Source organism: Grampus griseus (assembly GCF_964374135.1).
Source record: "Grampus griseus genome assembly, chromosome: 18".
NCBI classification, from domain to species: Eukaryota; Metazoa; Chordata; class Mammalia; order Artiodactyla; family Delphinidae; genus Grampus; species Grampus griseus.
This window is the reverse complement of record NC_139012.1, coordinates 71,235,160-71,252,879: the sequence shown is the minus strand read 5'-3', so window position 1 is coordinate 71,252,879 and position 17,720 is coordinate 71,235,160. Positions and strand designations below refer to the sequence as shown.

Genomic DNA, 17,720 nt, shown 5'->3' with positions numbered 1-17,720 from the left:
AAATCAAAGCAAAGTTAGGATGAACTGCAAGATCTCTGAAATGAATCCCATCTCAATTTAAAAATTTTAAGTGATAGAACACAATCCAACAAAAACTATCCAGTGAGATACACAGTTGTCTCTACAGAAAAACTAAAACCTGGAGAAGTAAAATATCCTATGGGACACGTCTTCCTACAACTAATGCTAAGGAACTGTCTAGAATATTTTTTATATTAGAATTACACTGTGTTAATTTAAATAGAGAAAAGTGATATACTATCAAAACAGCCTGAAGAGCTTTTGCAAACTATATAGTGATTGCCCTGTTTATGCATTCCAGAATCAGGGGTTTGGGGAGATAGGAGATGGCTTAAGAAGAAGGGTGATGAAAACGTATATTACGGAGAAAACACCCCAGGTGACTGATACACTTACTGTGTGGTATTTGATAGAGAATTTTGTTTTAAAGAAGGGATATGCTAGTTATAGCTTAGAAATACTTTTTCACACAGATGAATTTGCAGAAACATAATTTTACCTGTATAATGAATAGAGGAATCAACTAAGGTGCCTATAACTAGTATTTCTTATATATTTAAGATAGTCAAGGAAAAATACTAAAGTTTTATGAAAAGTTGAATTTCGGTATGAACTATAAAACTGTCTGACATTATCTACAAAAGATAAAATTAGTTTAAAATTCAATTATAGAAAAACATTCTGGTTCCTACCCACTCTACTCAGGTATCTTCATAATAAACAAAGGTATTACAACAAAAGATTATAAAAACATTTAAAATACAATTTTATATAATTTTTATTTACACTTTAGAATTTAAACAACTTGCTGGGAACATCTTTTGTGAGGCAAAGTAGTCTTTTTTTAAATTTGAAACTACTTAAACTTCAAGACAGGCTCTCTAATTTTTTTTTCAAGGGCACGCAACAAATGCGTTAGCTGAAAATAACCAACTTAATGATTACTTGTAACACAGACTTCATTATGTGAGCCTAGAGAGCCTCCCCACCTCTGTCTCCCCTGTGAAGGAGGTCTTTGTGTGCTTTTGTGTGGCGGTTCCACTGAATTCATTACAATAGAGATGGACATTTGATATTCATAACGATCCAACATCTGAGCAATCTTCTTTCGAGAAACACCATGTTTATTCCTCCTACCAAAAAAGAAAAGGATTTTAATTCTTTTTTCTTTTAGAATGTACAGGCTTAGAGATTAAACTGTTTTAGAGTAATAGAGTACAGATTTCAAATTACATTTTGCAAATAAATACCAGAAGATACACCTCACATTAAAAAAAAAGGCTCTCTCAGGTTTAAACAATATCTTAAAAAAGCTTAAAGATACCATAAATCACAGCAAAATGTTAACTAATTACACCTTCTTCACACAGAACTAACTACTGATTCACAGAACCACTGAGTTAATCTTCCGCTCTTTTTAAACAAGAGTAAAAAATTATGAGATACTGTTTTGAAAATTATAGAAGAATTGAGTGGGCTTCCAGGACTGACAAAAATAAATATAAAATATATATCACTTTTAAAAGTTATTTTAGCACACTTGCGTTATTAAAAAAAAATTATTATTGATACCAAACTATATTATTACAGATACAATTTGTACATCTCACAAACGTAATGTTGAGTGAAAGAAACTAGATATAATGAATATATACTGTAATTCTATTTATATAAAGTTTGAGAAAAAATTAAACCATGATGCTAAAGCAAAGGATATTTTAAAAAAAAAAAAAGCTTTAAGGAAAAGCAAGTAAGTAATTACCAGGGAATTACGAAATTGTTACTGGGAAAAGGAACTCATAAAACTTCTAAAGTGGGTAATGCTCTCATGACACGGGTAATGGTTAAATGAATATCTGTTTTATAAGATATTTGTTAAGCTACATATTTATATTTTATGTACTTTTCTGTGAGTTTAATTATGATAACAAAAAGTGGTTTAAAAATTATTCTTGACCCTCAAAGAAATTTTTACAATGTATTCTATACTTGTAGTTTTCCGTAACTTGACTTGGACATGGCAAAACACACAGAACATATTTTATATTTAATGTTATAGTTCTAGATTTACTAAAACTAACTCATTTTTCCAGAAAAAAGACATAAAAGAAATGTTTAGATTTCAAAACTACTGATGTTTAGGTTAAACATGAGAAGAGAAAGCAAGAGAGAGAAAAAATAGAAGATTGAAAAATAAAAAAGAGAGAGAAAAAGAGAGATCTGAGGTCAAGGTTGAAACTGGCCAAGCTATAGAAACCCACAAGAAGTCAAAATTGATGATTCAACCAATTCTTTACCAAAAAAATCTGTCAAACTATACTAGATATCAGTTAAACTTACTTTATTTTGTAAAGTTAATTTATATTAAGAATTGTAATACATTTCAAGAGTCTCAAATGTAAATAAAGCCTAACTGTATAACAATTTCAATAATTCATTTATTCAGCATAACCCAAATATCTTTAGTTTTTAAACTCTCTTCTACCTGAGGTGCAATATACGCAGAGGCAGGCAAACAATACCAGATATTAATAATATTTATCAGTTTAACTCTTCATATATTTGATTTGGCATGCAAGTCAGAAAGGGGAAGAAAGGTAACCAAAGGAATAAAAATTCAAAGGTACAAAAGGAATGAAAGGCAAGGGGGAAGAATTAAATTAGTTGAACACCATACACAGAATAACAGTTTTAAGCTAGAAGAGGGCAAACTGAGGTGGGAAGAAAAAATGGTTTTACAAAGAGAGGTGATGGTCATACAACTCTGTGAATACACTGAAAACCACTGAATTGTACACTTTTAATGGGTAAATTGTAAGGTATGTGAATTACATCTTAAAGTTGTTTCCAAAAGGGGGTTGTGTCCGAGTGAAAATGAAGAAAGAAAAACGAGTCATAGTCAGGAAAACTAGGGGAAAGGGATGAAGGTAAAGACAAATGGAAGAGCAGGGTTGAATGTAATACAAGTCCACCATCTCTCACCACAAATCCTGAAATCTAAAATGCTCTGAAAATTCAGTTTTCTGTTGACTCATGTAGCAGCAAAGTCTAACCACACCTGTACTCATTTGGCAGCATGATCTACTCAGAATTAACATTAAACAATGTAGAATCTTTCCTTTCTACTTAGACTGACCATTCGTGATCTGCTGCAGAAATATCAAGATGTCTGATTATATACCATACTGCCCCAAACTCTGCTAGGAGTGTTACAATTAGGTATATGCACTATATACTTCCTTTCTAAAATTTAAAAAAAAAAAAAAATCTGAATTCCAAAACACATTGATTCCCAGAATCTTGGGTATGGGATAATGGATCAGTAGCAGTAAAGATGGGAAAAGGGGAGAGATAAAAGCACCAGGTGAAAGGGTGATGGGATCTAAAATGGGAAGGAGATGAAGTTGGAAAGGCAATGCAGAGAAGTGGCCTAGCTAAAAAGCAGGGGGAAAAGTCCTAACTTTTCTCTCAGTTTTCCGGATCTCCATTAGCATTCAACAAATTGGGAAACAATGCGGAAATTCACGTAAGAAAAATAACAAACACACTTAACAAGAAATATTTAATGAAATTTAACAGTGCAAAGATCCTCAAACACCTTGCATTTAAGTCAATGTTCCTCTTAACAGAAAGTGAGTAGTAGTAGTCCCTATTCACAGGTACCAAAGATATAACAAGCAAAAGCTAGTAAAGAAATTGACCATGTAAAGGAGAAAAAAAAGAAAAAAAAGATAAGGGATTACAAATTTTTTGAGTGCCTTACTTTTCTAATTCTTCAGGATCAAATTTCCACCAAGTTTCAGGTTCATGAAACTCTACTCTGTATCCTTTTCCTATGGCCTACACAAAAGAAAAGAAAACAAAAACCCAGGGAATACGTCTTAAAGTAAAAAGATGGCAGACAGATATAAATTTCACTTAGACAATACTTCTAAATTTGCTCAACCAAGAAAAGTTTTACTTTTAAAATAATACAGTTTATAAATATTTTAAGACCACTTAATGGACAAATTCCAATTACTATCCTCAAGTCCAGGCAAAACTAACAAGATAAACATATTGCTTAATAAGCACCATTCCCAATTTTTAAAAAAACTAAGCAAATGAACACACCTCTTCAGAGAACAAGGACAACTGTTTTAGTAATAAAGATCAATGTAACCAAAATTTCAGAATATGAAAAAATTGATAATATAAAAACTCTCTCATATCTCATATTTACCATTTCCACATATGGTTTCATTTCCCAAGCTTGTGTATTAGTGTTGTCTATTATAACTGGAGATCTCCCCTGATTGATAGCTTGTTTTGCTGAAATAAAAAATAAATTTAAAAAACAAAAGCAAAAAACAGAACTATTAGATAAAAATACACAAAATAAAATTTAAACATTAAGATATTTCCTACATCCCTGTACTTAAAACCAAAACCGTGTAATCTTTTGAGTTAGAGCCATGAAAATAAAAGCACTCTGCTATATTAAATGGAATTAAGAGACATAAACACATGCAATGTATATTCTCCAGACCAGATGCTGGTTTTGACAAACTAGCTGTAAAGGACATTTTAGGGTAAATATTTTGTTGAACTTAACAGCTAATAAAGACTTCAGTCTAGAGCTTTCATTTACAGAAAATGTAGGAACAAGTTACATTTGAATATGGTCTGAGTATGAAAAGAGGAAAACATTTATTGACATGGGAAGATGGAGACTGTTAAAAGAAAACGGCAATTTATAAGATAACATGTAAGTCTGATCTTGGTCAAAATATAAAGATGTGGGAAGAGTTACTAAGACACCAAAAGTTGTCTTCTGTAGGTGTTGGGAATATATGCATTTTATGCTTATCTTTATTTTCCAATGTTCTATAATTACAAATAATGCTTTTGAAGTAAGACAGACTTAAGTTTAAAAAAAAAAAAAGTGCTATGGATTTGTCGTTACTTATATACCAAGTACCTAAATACCACAGTTTAACTGACTGGATATTTCTTAGGACTATGATTCTGAAATTAGGAGTTGAGCTACAATGGAACTGTTCCAAACCATATCTCCCTCTCCCTATGCCATCTCTTCCCACATAAGGTGAGAATTAGTGCCACAGTGAGCCACTCATAATGACAGGAATGTGTGTACCTCTTAAGTGTAAACAGGCAAGATAATTAAGAACCCACTATAAAATTTAAAAGGCTGAGGCAAAATGCAATGATATGTAAGTTTTGCTGGGATTTAGAATTCAAACCACTAAGTTCTACACAATGAAAACACTTACATAGATGTCGAAGGGCAGACAAAATTCTAACCGTTAGTTAAGAAGTAATGACTATGGTGGAATATCTATTTCGGAGAAGATGTCTCTAAATACTACATTTAGAATCTAAGTCATAAATAGGATACCAAGATGCTATCAACTCCCACTGCTCCATCCCCAAACAATGATCAAAACTTTCATTTTTAAAAAAAGTATTAATTTTCCTAATCTCTGACAGGCTTACACCTCCAAGGAGTTATGTTCTACAAGAGGAGCTTATCTACAAGAGGAGCTTATTCACCAAATAAATCTCTGATTTGCAGGAATGGGGAGATTATTCTCTTTCCATGAATAATCAACACCCAATACCACATTCCAGTGCACTCCAGGAGAATAGAGCGTCTAAGTAAACAATGTTTGACTACTCAAATAAAGAGAGTCATTTTCTTAAACAAATTAAACACCATACTCTAAGAAAGAGAAAAATGACACCTTGGAGATATTTTTAACTTATAAGCAGTTAAAGATCAATATAGATCCTTCTAATAAACATGAGGCAGATACATATTCCCTGAATAATGCCTGGCACTTAAAAGTATTCAATAAATATTTGTAGAAAAGAGAAATTTTGCCCTAAATTAAATGTAATGCTCATAATTTTCAAAATGTCTAATGACTGCTAGTTATTATTGCTTTGAAAAAGGTTAAAAATTACCTTGAAAAAGCCCCTATTTATTATACTAATAAAACCAGTAGTTTATCTACACACCAATATGTTCAGCAAGTAGAATTCACATGGCACTAACATTTTAATGAAATATTCTAAACTAGTATTGCAAAAAGAAAAAAATGTTTCACAGAAACAAACTTCCCAGTTCACCAAAGGTATACTGGCTCATTCCACTTAATCACCTACTTCTACTCCCCTTAACTCTGGGCCAATAACTCCAAGCACTTTTTGGAACTGTAACATCATCATTATTGGATTTGGGCAGTAACGCTGCAGCATTTTAAAAATTCAAAAAGAAGTAATATTTTAAAATATTATGCTACTCTCTTTAAATTTATGCTACTCTCTATTTGGAGAAATCCTAGAACCAATAGTAGGAAATAATCTTATAATCAAACTTATCTGACATTTAAACTTTTTACTCAAAAGCATCCTCAATGAAATTCCTTACTCTGAAAATTGACAATTAAAAAAGAAAAGCATTTATTCTGTTTTTCCTGTATATACTGTACTTCAGGGTAACCTTAGTTGCTAGTTCTAGGCAAGAGGAAGTTCTTCATTACAGAAGAATTCTAGCTACTAAACACAGAAAGAATGAAAGTCCTAGAAAATCACCATTTTGCAAACTTTAATGAAATAACTGATTAAGGAAACAATTCATTGTTGAATAAATCAGGGATTAGGCTGTCCCTTTGAAGCTACTGATCTTACCATCACTAAAAATGGGACAACCATTTACTTACAAAAAAAAAAAAGGTTGAACCTAATAAATCCTACAAGTTAAATGATTACCACAAGGAAGCAAACCGACAACCATAGGCTATGGGACACTCTACAGAACCACCAACCAAGTTTCTGCAATAAGTTAATGGTAGGAGAGCAAAAAGAGGGAAAACTGCTATAGATTAACTTAATTAAAAGAATCATAAAGCCAAATGTACTACAAAGACCTTGTTTAGATCCTGATTAAAACAACTGTAAAGAAATATTTAAGACAATAGGGGAAATCTGATTACAGACTATATTACATGATGTCAAGGAATTGGGTTTTGTTTTGTTTTTTAGGTGTGATAATGGCACTGCAATTAAGTAAGAAGATTTACTTGAAATGTGTGAAGTATGATGTCTAGAATTTGCTTTAAAAAAATACTTCAGCAAATTAAAAAAGGAGGGCGGAGTGAAAGCAAAAGGGTTGAAGCAAATATAGCAATATCTTGATAAGTGATAATAATTCTGAGTGATGGGTGTGTGGGCTTCAATATAATCTCTCTATTCTAGGTTTAAATAATGTTTCATCATCAATGCATTTTTAATTTCTTTTAAAAAAGAAATTATAGATTATAGCATAAGCATGTACTTACATAGTTCTAGATCAATAGTTTTCAATCCTGACTGCAACATTAGAATATATGGATAACTTTCAAAAAAATACCGATGTTTAGATCCACTCCAAATCAACTAAACCAGAATCTCTGAGGCTAAGACTCAGGCATAACTTTTTTTAAAAGGTCCCCAAGTGATTCAAATGTGCAGCCAAGGTTAAGAAAGAACTACTATTCCAAAATGAAAATAAAGTGACCCATATACCTCTAAAAAATGTATTAAGTAAATTTTTTGTAGAGTGACATCAATGAAAAAAACTTTTAATATTCACGGGCATTAATATTAAGCCTTAGAAAACATTAGCATTACTCAAGGAAATAACTTTTGGGAATACGTAACAAAAGTATCAAGAGTTTTCTGAATTTTTTCATGAGGTATAAAATAAAGTCTATCAAAATATCCTATACCTCTATTGTAACAGTTTATATACACTATTTACAGTTAAAAAAATATTCTAACCACATTCTCTGATTTTCACAACCTCAATCAAGTAGGGCAAGTATAATTATCACTGCTTCTAATAGATGAAAAACTGGGTCTCAAAGCTCTTTCAATGGCTTGTCAAAGTCATCCAGCTGGTAAAAGTAAAAAGTTGAGAATAAAAATTCAGGTATTCTGACTCCTAGTCAAATATTCTATCCCGGGAGACTTGGCCCAAAACAAACCTCTGTTCTGGTTCCAGTCATGGGCATCACCAAGTTGATTAACATTATACCTGTACCCATCTTGATGGTGGAAATAGTCATCAGTGCTGAACACAATGCCATCACGACTCTGACCAAGCAGAATTCTGTTAATAAAAGAAATCATAAAGGTGCCATTTACAATATAAAATCTATAACCGTCAGAAATAAGCCACAAAGGAAAGGTTATTAAATGAATTTCTGGTACATACTTATAAGTATACTGCAGATAGACTAGCATAGGAGCTGAACCTTAAAAAAGCTTTCAGATTTTCAAACATCACTTCACACTTAAATCTACATAGTAATAGCCAGTAATAAAAACTTTTTAAAGTGGCTTTTGTATTGCAACTTTTAAAAACACTCTTCAATCCCAAAATGATGTCAACTATTATCCATGATTTAACTTTAGTGAATTTGTATTTGGTGTCTAAAATTGTCTAAATTTAGTGCAACAGGTAACCTAAAAGACAAGTAAGCCTAAGCAAGCAATTTACCTGAGGAAAACTATATTTGACTGAAGACAGCTTTGATAAACTCATTCCTATGAAGCACAAACATCTATGACCTGAAAGTGGAACTTGAGGTTTAATGCTGTGAAACAACCTATGATCCTCCAGAGTAAAATCAAATTTAAAAATTTTAAGAGATTAAATTAATAAGTGAAATTAATTACTAAACGCTAAAGAATACACTCTCAGAACAAGTCAGTGGTAATCACGCTTTGTTCTCACAATATGATACCATCTTTAATTTCTAAGCACAGAGAGACTGACAAGTGTTCCCATAACCAGTGACTCATGAAAGAGACTGGAGGTGTGCTGAGAAAAGGGAAAAGACAGTAAGAATAATTTAGATCCAACAATAACAAAAATATTTTGTTATTTATCTCCCCTCCCTCAACCATTAGGCAATTGCATATCATTCTATTGGGGTTGGCCAAAAAGTTCGTTGGGGTTTTTCCATAAGATGTTGTAAGATGTTATGGAAAAAATCCAAACGAACTTTTTGGCCAGCCCAATATAATTTCTTTTTGAGAGGGGGAAGGGAGTAGAAGGTGGTAGAAGGGATGATACTGTCCTGGGATGATCCAAGAATACTTCCTAATAAAAGGTAATAGGAAGGATTTCAACTATTAAGATAACAAACATCTCTCCTTTCCTCAGGTTATAATAAAATTGTATATATTTTATAATAACAATAAAAACACATATGTAAAAGTTTAAAAATTTAATATATATTTTCACTCATAGAATTATAGTTCAAATTACTTCAAACAAACCAAATTAAAGTAAATGGTTTAAATTATGTTTGCTTGTTTGGGAGGCTGGAGTTGGATTTCTTTTTTAAGCAGCCACAATTTTCCCAAAATATACCATCTAACACATTTGGCATCTTATTTGCTTATAAGAGATAACCCAGAATATAAAAATGCCATAATATTAGTATTCCAAACCAAAGCTCAATCACCTGAAAATATCTTGATTATCATCAACCATATGATACCTAGTTACACTCAACAATACCAGAAACCTGATACCATCTTTCCTGAATACCTTATGTTTCTTTTCTTTTTTCTCCTGTTCTATTACCTTTTTAGGTGATCTGTCAGATGTTAATAATAACATACTACAAGAGCACAGGAGCTTTTGTATCCAAGAAATGTTTAACCTTAACCTCTTCCAAATAAAAAAAAAAAAGTGGGGAGGGAAGGGACAGTAAATCAATTTACATCATTAAACCAAGTCAACATCAAACATGAGTAAATCTCAATGAAGAATATCTTAAATATATAAATCATAATTAAAGCAAGTAATTTTAGCTTGGAGAATTTTTTTCCTCCCAGGCTGCTCACACATCTTTTCAAAATTCCCTGAATTATCTCCAAAATACCTGTATCAATCTAGATATATCTGATGTCATACCACCCATTTGAACCAAAAATAAATTATTTAAGAATATTAGTATTTTCAAAATTCTTATAGTCAGATTCTATCAGAACCCTCACAAGTTAAGACAGGTACTAAAATGGATTCTCAGAACATCAAAATTTACAACTTTGAAAAATCAAGTATCTAATAAAAAATTCAGATGTGGTCCCACTGGCCACTTGATTTGTATTTTTTCAAAATCGCTGTCTTTTTTGAGGACCTAGTATGTGCCAAGCATCTTATATATATACATCTATGACTGCATCGAATTCTCACAACAACCTTGCCAATATGGTATTAAACAAATCCAGAAAAGAAAATAATGTCAGAAATCAGGCCACAAGAATTACATAAATAGTGGTGGGAGAGCCAAAACCAATGGCTTACAAGATCCCTGCCTCCTGGAATTCACGCCCTTATATAATCCCCTCTCCTTGCGTGTGGGTTTGAGTCAGCAACTAGCTTCCAACTAACAGGATACGGAATTTCATTTCCAAGATTAGATTATAGGGGGGCAGGAAGTGGCTCACTTTCCCTCTTCACACTGTGAATGGAGAGAGGTCCAAGTAGCAAAGAACTGAAGGGACTCTCCAGCCTACAGACAGCAAGGAACTGAGGCCCTCAATCCAACATCTCACAAGGAACTGAGTCTTGTCAACAAGACTTGCGAGAGGGCTTCCCTGGTGGCGCAGTGATTGAGAATCTGCCTGCCAATGCAGGGGACACGGGTTCGAGCCCTGGTCTGAGAGGGTCCCACATGCTGCGGAGCAACTAGGCCCGTGAGCCACAATTACTGAGCCTGCGCGTCTGGAGCCTGTGCTCCGCAACAAGAGAGGCTGCGAGACCGCGACAGTGAGAGGCCCGCGCACGGCGATGAAGAGTGGCCCCCGTGTGCCACAACTAGAGAAAGCCCTCGCACAGAAATGAAGACCCAACACAGCCAAAAATAAATTAATTAATTAATAAACTCTTACCCCCAACATCTAAAAAAAAAAAAAAAAAAAAACTTGTGAGAGATATTCCATGCAGATCCTCCCCAAGACAAGCTTTCAGTCCAAAACACAGCCCTAGCCAACATCTTGATCATAGCATTGTTAGAGACTTGAACCAGAGGCACCCAGATTCCTGTCCTTCAGAAACTGTGAGACAATAAATGTCTGTTGCTTTAACAACTCAGTTTTAGGGTAATTTGTTACACAGCCATAGAAAACTAATGCACTCTGTGCTTATAACTTTCACTTAAGTAAGAACAAGTGAATTGTATTCTTTAAACCTCATTTTGAGAACCCTATTCCCCCAAATGGTCTACTACAGTTAATTTTCATATTTTATTTTTTTTAATTTCTAAGAACCATATAAATTTTTGTAATATATCATGTACATTTAAAAATAGAAGTGATTGGCTTCCCTGGTGGTGCAGTGGTTAAGAATCTGCCTGCCAATGCAGGAGACACGGGTTCAAGCCCTGATCCGGGAATATCCCACATGCCACGGAGCAGCTAAGCCTGTGCACCACAACTACTGAGCCTGTGCTCTAGAGCCCGCAAGCCAGAACTACTGAGCCTGCGTGCCACAACTACTGAAGCCCGCGTGCCTAGAGCCCATGCTCTGCAACCAGAGAAGCCACGACAATGAGAAGCCCGCACACCGCAACGAAGAGTAGCCCCCACTCGCCGCCAACTAGAGAAAAGCCCACGTGCAACAAAGCCCCAAAGCAGCCAAAAATAAATAAATTAAAAAAAAAAAAAGAAGTGATTTTCCCAAATAATTCTGAGTAAAACTGACACTTCATGAACCCTTTACCTCCTGACGTACTGAGTGGCCTTGCATACCACCCTGGTCCAGCTATCAATAAATAAAAAAATAATGCTGTCTTGTGTAGCTTATGCTACGTGCAAAGAGTGGTAAAGGCAAATCCTACATGAGTTCAGAAGGAGGATAACTGAGGGGTGAGATGAGAAACCAAAACATCAAAAGTGGAGGCATTTAAGAGAACCTCTGAATAAGTAGAATCCTGAGAACAATGAACGGACAAGTATTACGTCTCCTGCAATGGACGGCAGGGTACTAGTCCAAGTGCAGAAGGATATGAAGATAGGTAAGGACTAAATTAAGGAAGAAAGGGACTTAAATACTACCCCAAAAGAATTTGAAATTTATCTAACCCCCTATAACTCATTACCACATAGCAATACTAAACAATGTTATCTTTTAATGCCCCAAATCAGTTCAACTCTGATTCTCCCAATCTTTATTCCTTTTTTCAAAGCTCATTTGGAAAGCTAAATCCTACATGAAACCATTCCTCACTAGAGAATATGTGGCTTTATAACCAATCCCAAACAACCATTTCTACTTCATTCAAAAAAAGTACTGACCTAAAGAGAGACTCCTGCTTCTTTATTCTTTAACCAAGCTACTCAAAGTCAGGAGTCAGGTATACGGCTACACATGTGATAGATATTAAACTGAAGGATTAGATAAGAAACACACTACCATTTACAACCCCAGTTTGATCTCTTAGCAGTTTTTGTAACTTCTCCCAAGTCCTTTAACCTGAACTCATTCTTTTTATTAGCCTGTATTCCTTCTAAAAAATGAAAAGACTATAATTCATCTCACAACACTGTTACATATGGAAGTACTCTCTAAGTTGTAAATGATAACATAAATGGTAGTTGCGACTATAACTTCCATTCTTATTAAACCTAATTCCTCAAATAAAGATACATATTATATATAATCACCTCTGTCATTTTGCACTACAATTATGTCTCCTTGAAATTTTACTGAATTATCACCACACTTCATTCACTTTTAGTTTCAACATACTCCAATATGTTGTTCCGAATCTAATCATTCTTTCTTACATTTATTCTGTACCAGAAGCCCTTGCTAGGAGATCTCTTCATCCGATTTCCAAATTTCAACTTTTCTTTTCTCTGATATTATATTCTAAATCTAGAAGAATGCCCATGCTTGTAAGACAACTTCACTCTTAATTTCTATTCTTTCTAAAGAAGCACTGAAATTTTATTTTCTCTACAAAATCTTCACTGCAAAGGAATCAAAATACATAGACTTAAATTCAAATTCATTTACAAAATCACAGCTTACAATCCAGCTTGAAATGTCTGCATCATAATTTAATCTTCCTCCGATTTCCTGCTTCTGAAGAAGTTTTGTTTAGGTGATTCAGAGTGTCTTACAAATAAATATAAAACATTTACAAAATGGTTCCTTGGACTTTGTTTTTTTTTTTTCCTTTGACTTTTTTATCCTCACCCAAAGACATCAAATAAATTTCCTTTTTCTCCTTATCTAGCATAAAGCTTGAATCATCCTACATAAACTACAAAGAATTTGTATTGTTTTTCTTTGTGCTATTTTTCACAACTGCACAAATGTACTGGAATGCATCAATATTCTGTTTTTAAAATGTAAACAAAAACAGGAATTTTAAACATTTCGGCACATGATAAAACATCATCAGTTCTAATTCCATTAATTCAGGTATTGCTCATTTCAAACTCCTTAAAGAAACCAAAAAAAGTTTCTTTGTCAATAATGGTATGAACACAGCACAGTTCTTAAAACACACTCAAAATTCCCTTCCTTGGGTTATCTCATTTGCTTCTCACAATAATTCCAGAAAAATAAGTATTACTCATTATTAACAGCAAAACCTGTCCAAGGTCACAAAGTGAAATAACTGAGTCAAAGCCCAAGTCTTCAACCTATGAATTCAACTCCTACTGAATAGCTGACTTAAAAGGGAAGGCCAGCACAGTTCTCAAATAGCATTTGCTTTCATCACCGTCCTTTTACATGGTGAAACTATATTTAAAGCTCTTAGCAGAATCTTAACATAAATATATATGCCAATTCTCCTTTCCTCTATCAGAAAACATCTTTTAAAATATTTACCATCAGATGCCATTTTCAAGTATAACAAATTAAAGATTTTTTACTAGAAACATAAAAGCATTTGCCACTGATTACAACTATCATTTATGATTTTTAAGTAATAAATTACCAAGTATTCACTTGGTATCCTTTACTTACCGAGACAATGTTGTTTTCCCAGAACCAGGCAAACCTCTTAAAAGAATAAGTAACTTCTGCAATTTATTTAACTTTTCCTCTTGAAAATGCTGGTTCATAAACCTGTCAGTTCGATTATGCTTGTCCACAGAAGGAGCTTTCCAGCATCCTTCACTGGTTTCACAGAAACCATTATTCGCATATTCATCTTGCACAGTGTAGCCATTTCTAGAGGGATGGTCACTACTGGTAATGTCACTACAGTCAGTATATCCATTGTTCTGATCAAAAGTCAAACAATTCCAGTTAACATGACAACTATTTACATAATATCCATTTTGCATCTGAAAGCCATCTTGGGCATGGAAAATATTTGGTGATGGATTTGGTGGAACGTTGAATCTTTGAATATTTAAGTGATAGTTAAAACTGGAAAGATGAGGGTCTTGTGGTACTAAAAAAGAATGCACTGATTGCCACTCAGGCCTGAAGGAAGCAAATGAACTGTCACAAAAGGTAGGTATTACTTGTCGATTATAAGGATATTTACCTGGCTCATTCCCCACGCACTGCTGATAACCCCAATATGACTGAAGGGCACTGGTAAGATCTCTTCTCTTTTCTTCTTCAGATTTTAACAGATTATTATGGCCCTGATAATACGGAATGAGTTGTTCCTCAGAGGGTTCACGTTCCTTACAACTGCTTTCTGAATCACCTTTTTCATTTTCAAGCTCTTCAATTTCTTTGTAAAACTGGAATAATTCATTGTCAATCTCTGATTTTTTATAATTAAATTTCTGTTTCTCTTTTCGTTCTCCTTTCCCACCTATACCACTGATAGTGTCTGCTCGATTCCTCCTTTCATTACATTTCTTTTTCTCAGGGGGTTTGTAAATGGGTCCTATAAATGCTTTACTTGTGCTATATATCTCATCATCTGTGGATACCAATGGAGGACGTGTATCCTGTAAAACTTGTGAATCAACAGAATTAATAACATCTCGTCTATTACCAAGCATCTCATCATGCACAGGTTTCAGCAAACTTCTAGCTTTGGTTTTGTCCTCCTGAGGATAACTACGTCCTCTGACATCAGTGATGGTCACAGGGACCCAATCATTTCCAGTTTTCTTTTGCTTTCTGTGAAAATTAGCATTACCATGATGGGGGAAAACATATGCCTCTTCAGTAGACTTCAATTTCTTATAGCGTGGTTCACTTATTAGTTCTTCCCCATGTCCCATGGATTTAGCTTCAATTTCACCATAAGGCATCTGAGGAGCAAATAAATCACAGAATTAACAGCTAATATTAAAAAAAATAAACAAAAGTTTCCTCAGAAACAACAGGAAATAAACTTAATTTGATATAAGCATTTAATAACATTTTCCCAAAATGCAAAAATTATAAAATTGTAACTTTATAGCCACTTACTATTGGTATGACATTATGATTTAAAGGAGGGGTCTCATTGAAGGTAAACAAACATCCTTTTTTAAAAAAAGATGTATCTCATCTTTAAATCTAAATGATGTATTTCTGAATTTAGAGGATGTAAGCAAGAATTTAAGCAAGCTCGGAAAGCTGAATCAGTAATATATATTTTGATGATATAGACATACAGCTGTGTATTAAAAGGGAGAGTAAGGACTTCCCTGGTGGCGCAGTGGTTAAGAATCCACCTGCCAATGCAGGGGACACGGGTTCGAACCCTGGTCCGGGAAGATCCCACATGCCGCGGAGTAACGAAGCCCCTGCGCCACAACTACTGAAGCCCGTGCGCCTAGAGCCCGTGCTCCGCGAGCCCGTGCTCCGCAACAAGAGAAGCCACCGCAATGAGAAGCCCGCGCACCCGCGCACCGCAACGAAGAGTAGCCCCCACTCGCCACAACTAGAGAAAGCCCTAGCGCAGCAACAAAGACCCAACGCAGCCAAACATAAATTATTTATAATAAAAAATAAATTCAAAAAATAAAAGGGAGAGTAAGTCTGCCAACCAAAGTGACACATGTCCAAACTGGTTGTGATAAATTGCATCATAAACGTCTTCCTGTTTAAAATCACTAGGTCCTTAGCAAACCTCAGACAACCACATCTCATTAGCAATCAAATGTCAAATTAACTTCAATGTCAGTCTTTATGGGCCCTACTCTTACGAGTAGTGTAAAAGTGGTTTCCAAGTGGGTGTAATACGTTAATTTTAAAGAAAAAAATAATAACTTCAGTTGTACTGCGAATGACGGAAATATGTCATATTATGTTTAAAAACTAAATCTGGCAACTCCCCAAACCAAAGCCCTCATCTTTTCCAGATGGTTTGGCTATCTCGACGATAAATTCTGCTTCCCTTGAAATTTTTGGGGGGACCCTCAAGAGTACAATTCAAAAGCCTCTGTTAGTCAATACTTCATTCCGCCCGCTCTCTGGTCTCCCCTTCTCGAACACGAGAGCAAAAGGAAAGGGCAAAGCGACGAACCAGAACGACACAGGTAGGCCCTAGAGAGGCTGAAAGAAGATACACCTGTAGAGAACGCCGTCCTCCCGGAAACAGCCCCGTCCCAGGCCGCCTCTCACCTTCTCATTTCCTCATTAGAAACGGCAGAAAAGTCCCAAGGAAGAGAAAGGAGGCTGCATTAAGAGAGAGAGGCCTATACACGACCTGAACCCTAAGGCCTCCTGACCTCCAAAGAGGGTAGCCCGGGCAAAAGCGCGTCACCCAATTTCTCTATCTCAACGGAGACACGTTCAGGTTCTGTCTAGGAATTCCAAAGAGCTCCGAGGCCGAAAGGTTTACTCCCGGCTTCTACGTTTACGGCTAAACGAAAAGGTTCAGGCAAGCGTAGGGGAGAACCCAAGTCGCTAATGGAAGAAGGAAGAAACCGGAAAACGTCAACACCACAACCCCACCTCACCGAAAATGGAATGTCTACTCACCTTATAACACAGTTCTGCATTGACCTTTACCTCTCAATAAAGACGGTGAAAGAAGCACGGACACACGGCCCAAAGCAGAGACCGGGAGGGACTGAAAGCCCGAGCCACAAGAGCGGAGCTACAAGTCTGCCCTCCGTACGCAAGATGGCGGCCACCTCCCGGTTGCCCCGGCAGGAATTACGGATTCTCGCCAGGCATTGTGGGAATTGAAGTCCGGCGTTCACACCCGGCCTGGAAACTTCAGCCTCTCCCAGAATCCATTGCTTGACACAAGCGCTAAGGAGCACGAACGTAGACCGGAACTAGTTCTTAGGTTGGCGCCGGGAGGTTGTTTAGAAATAGCAACTTCGGCTAAGAAAGGTGGCGACCTGCTCTTTAGGGCCAACCCTGAAGGAAGAGAGACTGTGAGTGCCTGGCTCCGCAAATAGAGACATAAGCTGCTCTCAGTGCATGTTTTAAAGTCTTTTTAAAGGGCAGTTAACATTTGGTCTCGTCAACTAGGGTTGCCGACGTTTCTATGAAATGCCAGTCAGTAATTGAAGGCTCAGGTTTTTCTATCGAAGAAGAGAATCGCTGCAGCAGAGCCTTGATAACAGAGAAGAGTACTTATGAGAAAAATCACTTCTTGACACAGCTGTCTTTTGTTTAAGGAAGTAAAGACCGTTTACTGAGCTTTCCCATTAAAAAAGTCGATTTGTGAAAAGCGCTTCTATAGAACAGCGATTGGTAAAAATAAGTG

The 17,720-nt window shown here is 35.3% G+C and overlaps 1 protein-coding gene across 3 annotated transcripts in view; it reads right to left on the bottom strand.

Annotated features, from left to right (window-relative positions):
• Positions 1 to 17,126, bottom strand: part of N4BP2L2 (NEDD4 binding protein 2 like 2) — a 61,754-nt gene extending 44,628 nt beyond the window's left edge. For 2 of the 3 annotated variants that reach the window (XM_082675807.1, XM_082675808.1), the window contains exons 1-6: positions 16,982 to 17,126; positions 14,066 to 15,321; positions 8,052 to 8,176; positions 4,244 to 4,332; positions 3,785 to 3,861; positions 1,011 to 1,154 (exon numbers count right to left, since the gene is read on the bottom strand). In XM_082675807.1, coding sequence (XP_082531933.1) covers positions 1,011 to 1,154; positions 3,785 to 3,861; positions 4,244 to 4,332; positions 8,052 to 8,176; positions 14,066 to 15,321 — 1,691 coding nt within the window. In that variant the 5' untranslated portion in view covers positions 16,982 to 17,126. The remainder of the gene's footprint in view (positions 1 to 1,010; positions 1,155 to 3,784; positions 3,862 to 4,243; positions 4,333 to 8,051; positions 8,177 to 14,065; positions 15,322 to 16,981) is intronic. The other variant, XM_082675809.1, reaches the window with a different exon arrangement.
• Between the last annotated feature and the right edge of the window lie 594 nt (positions 17,127 to 17,720).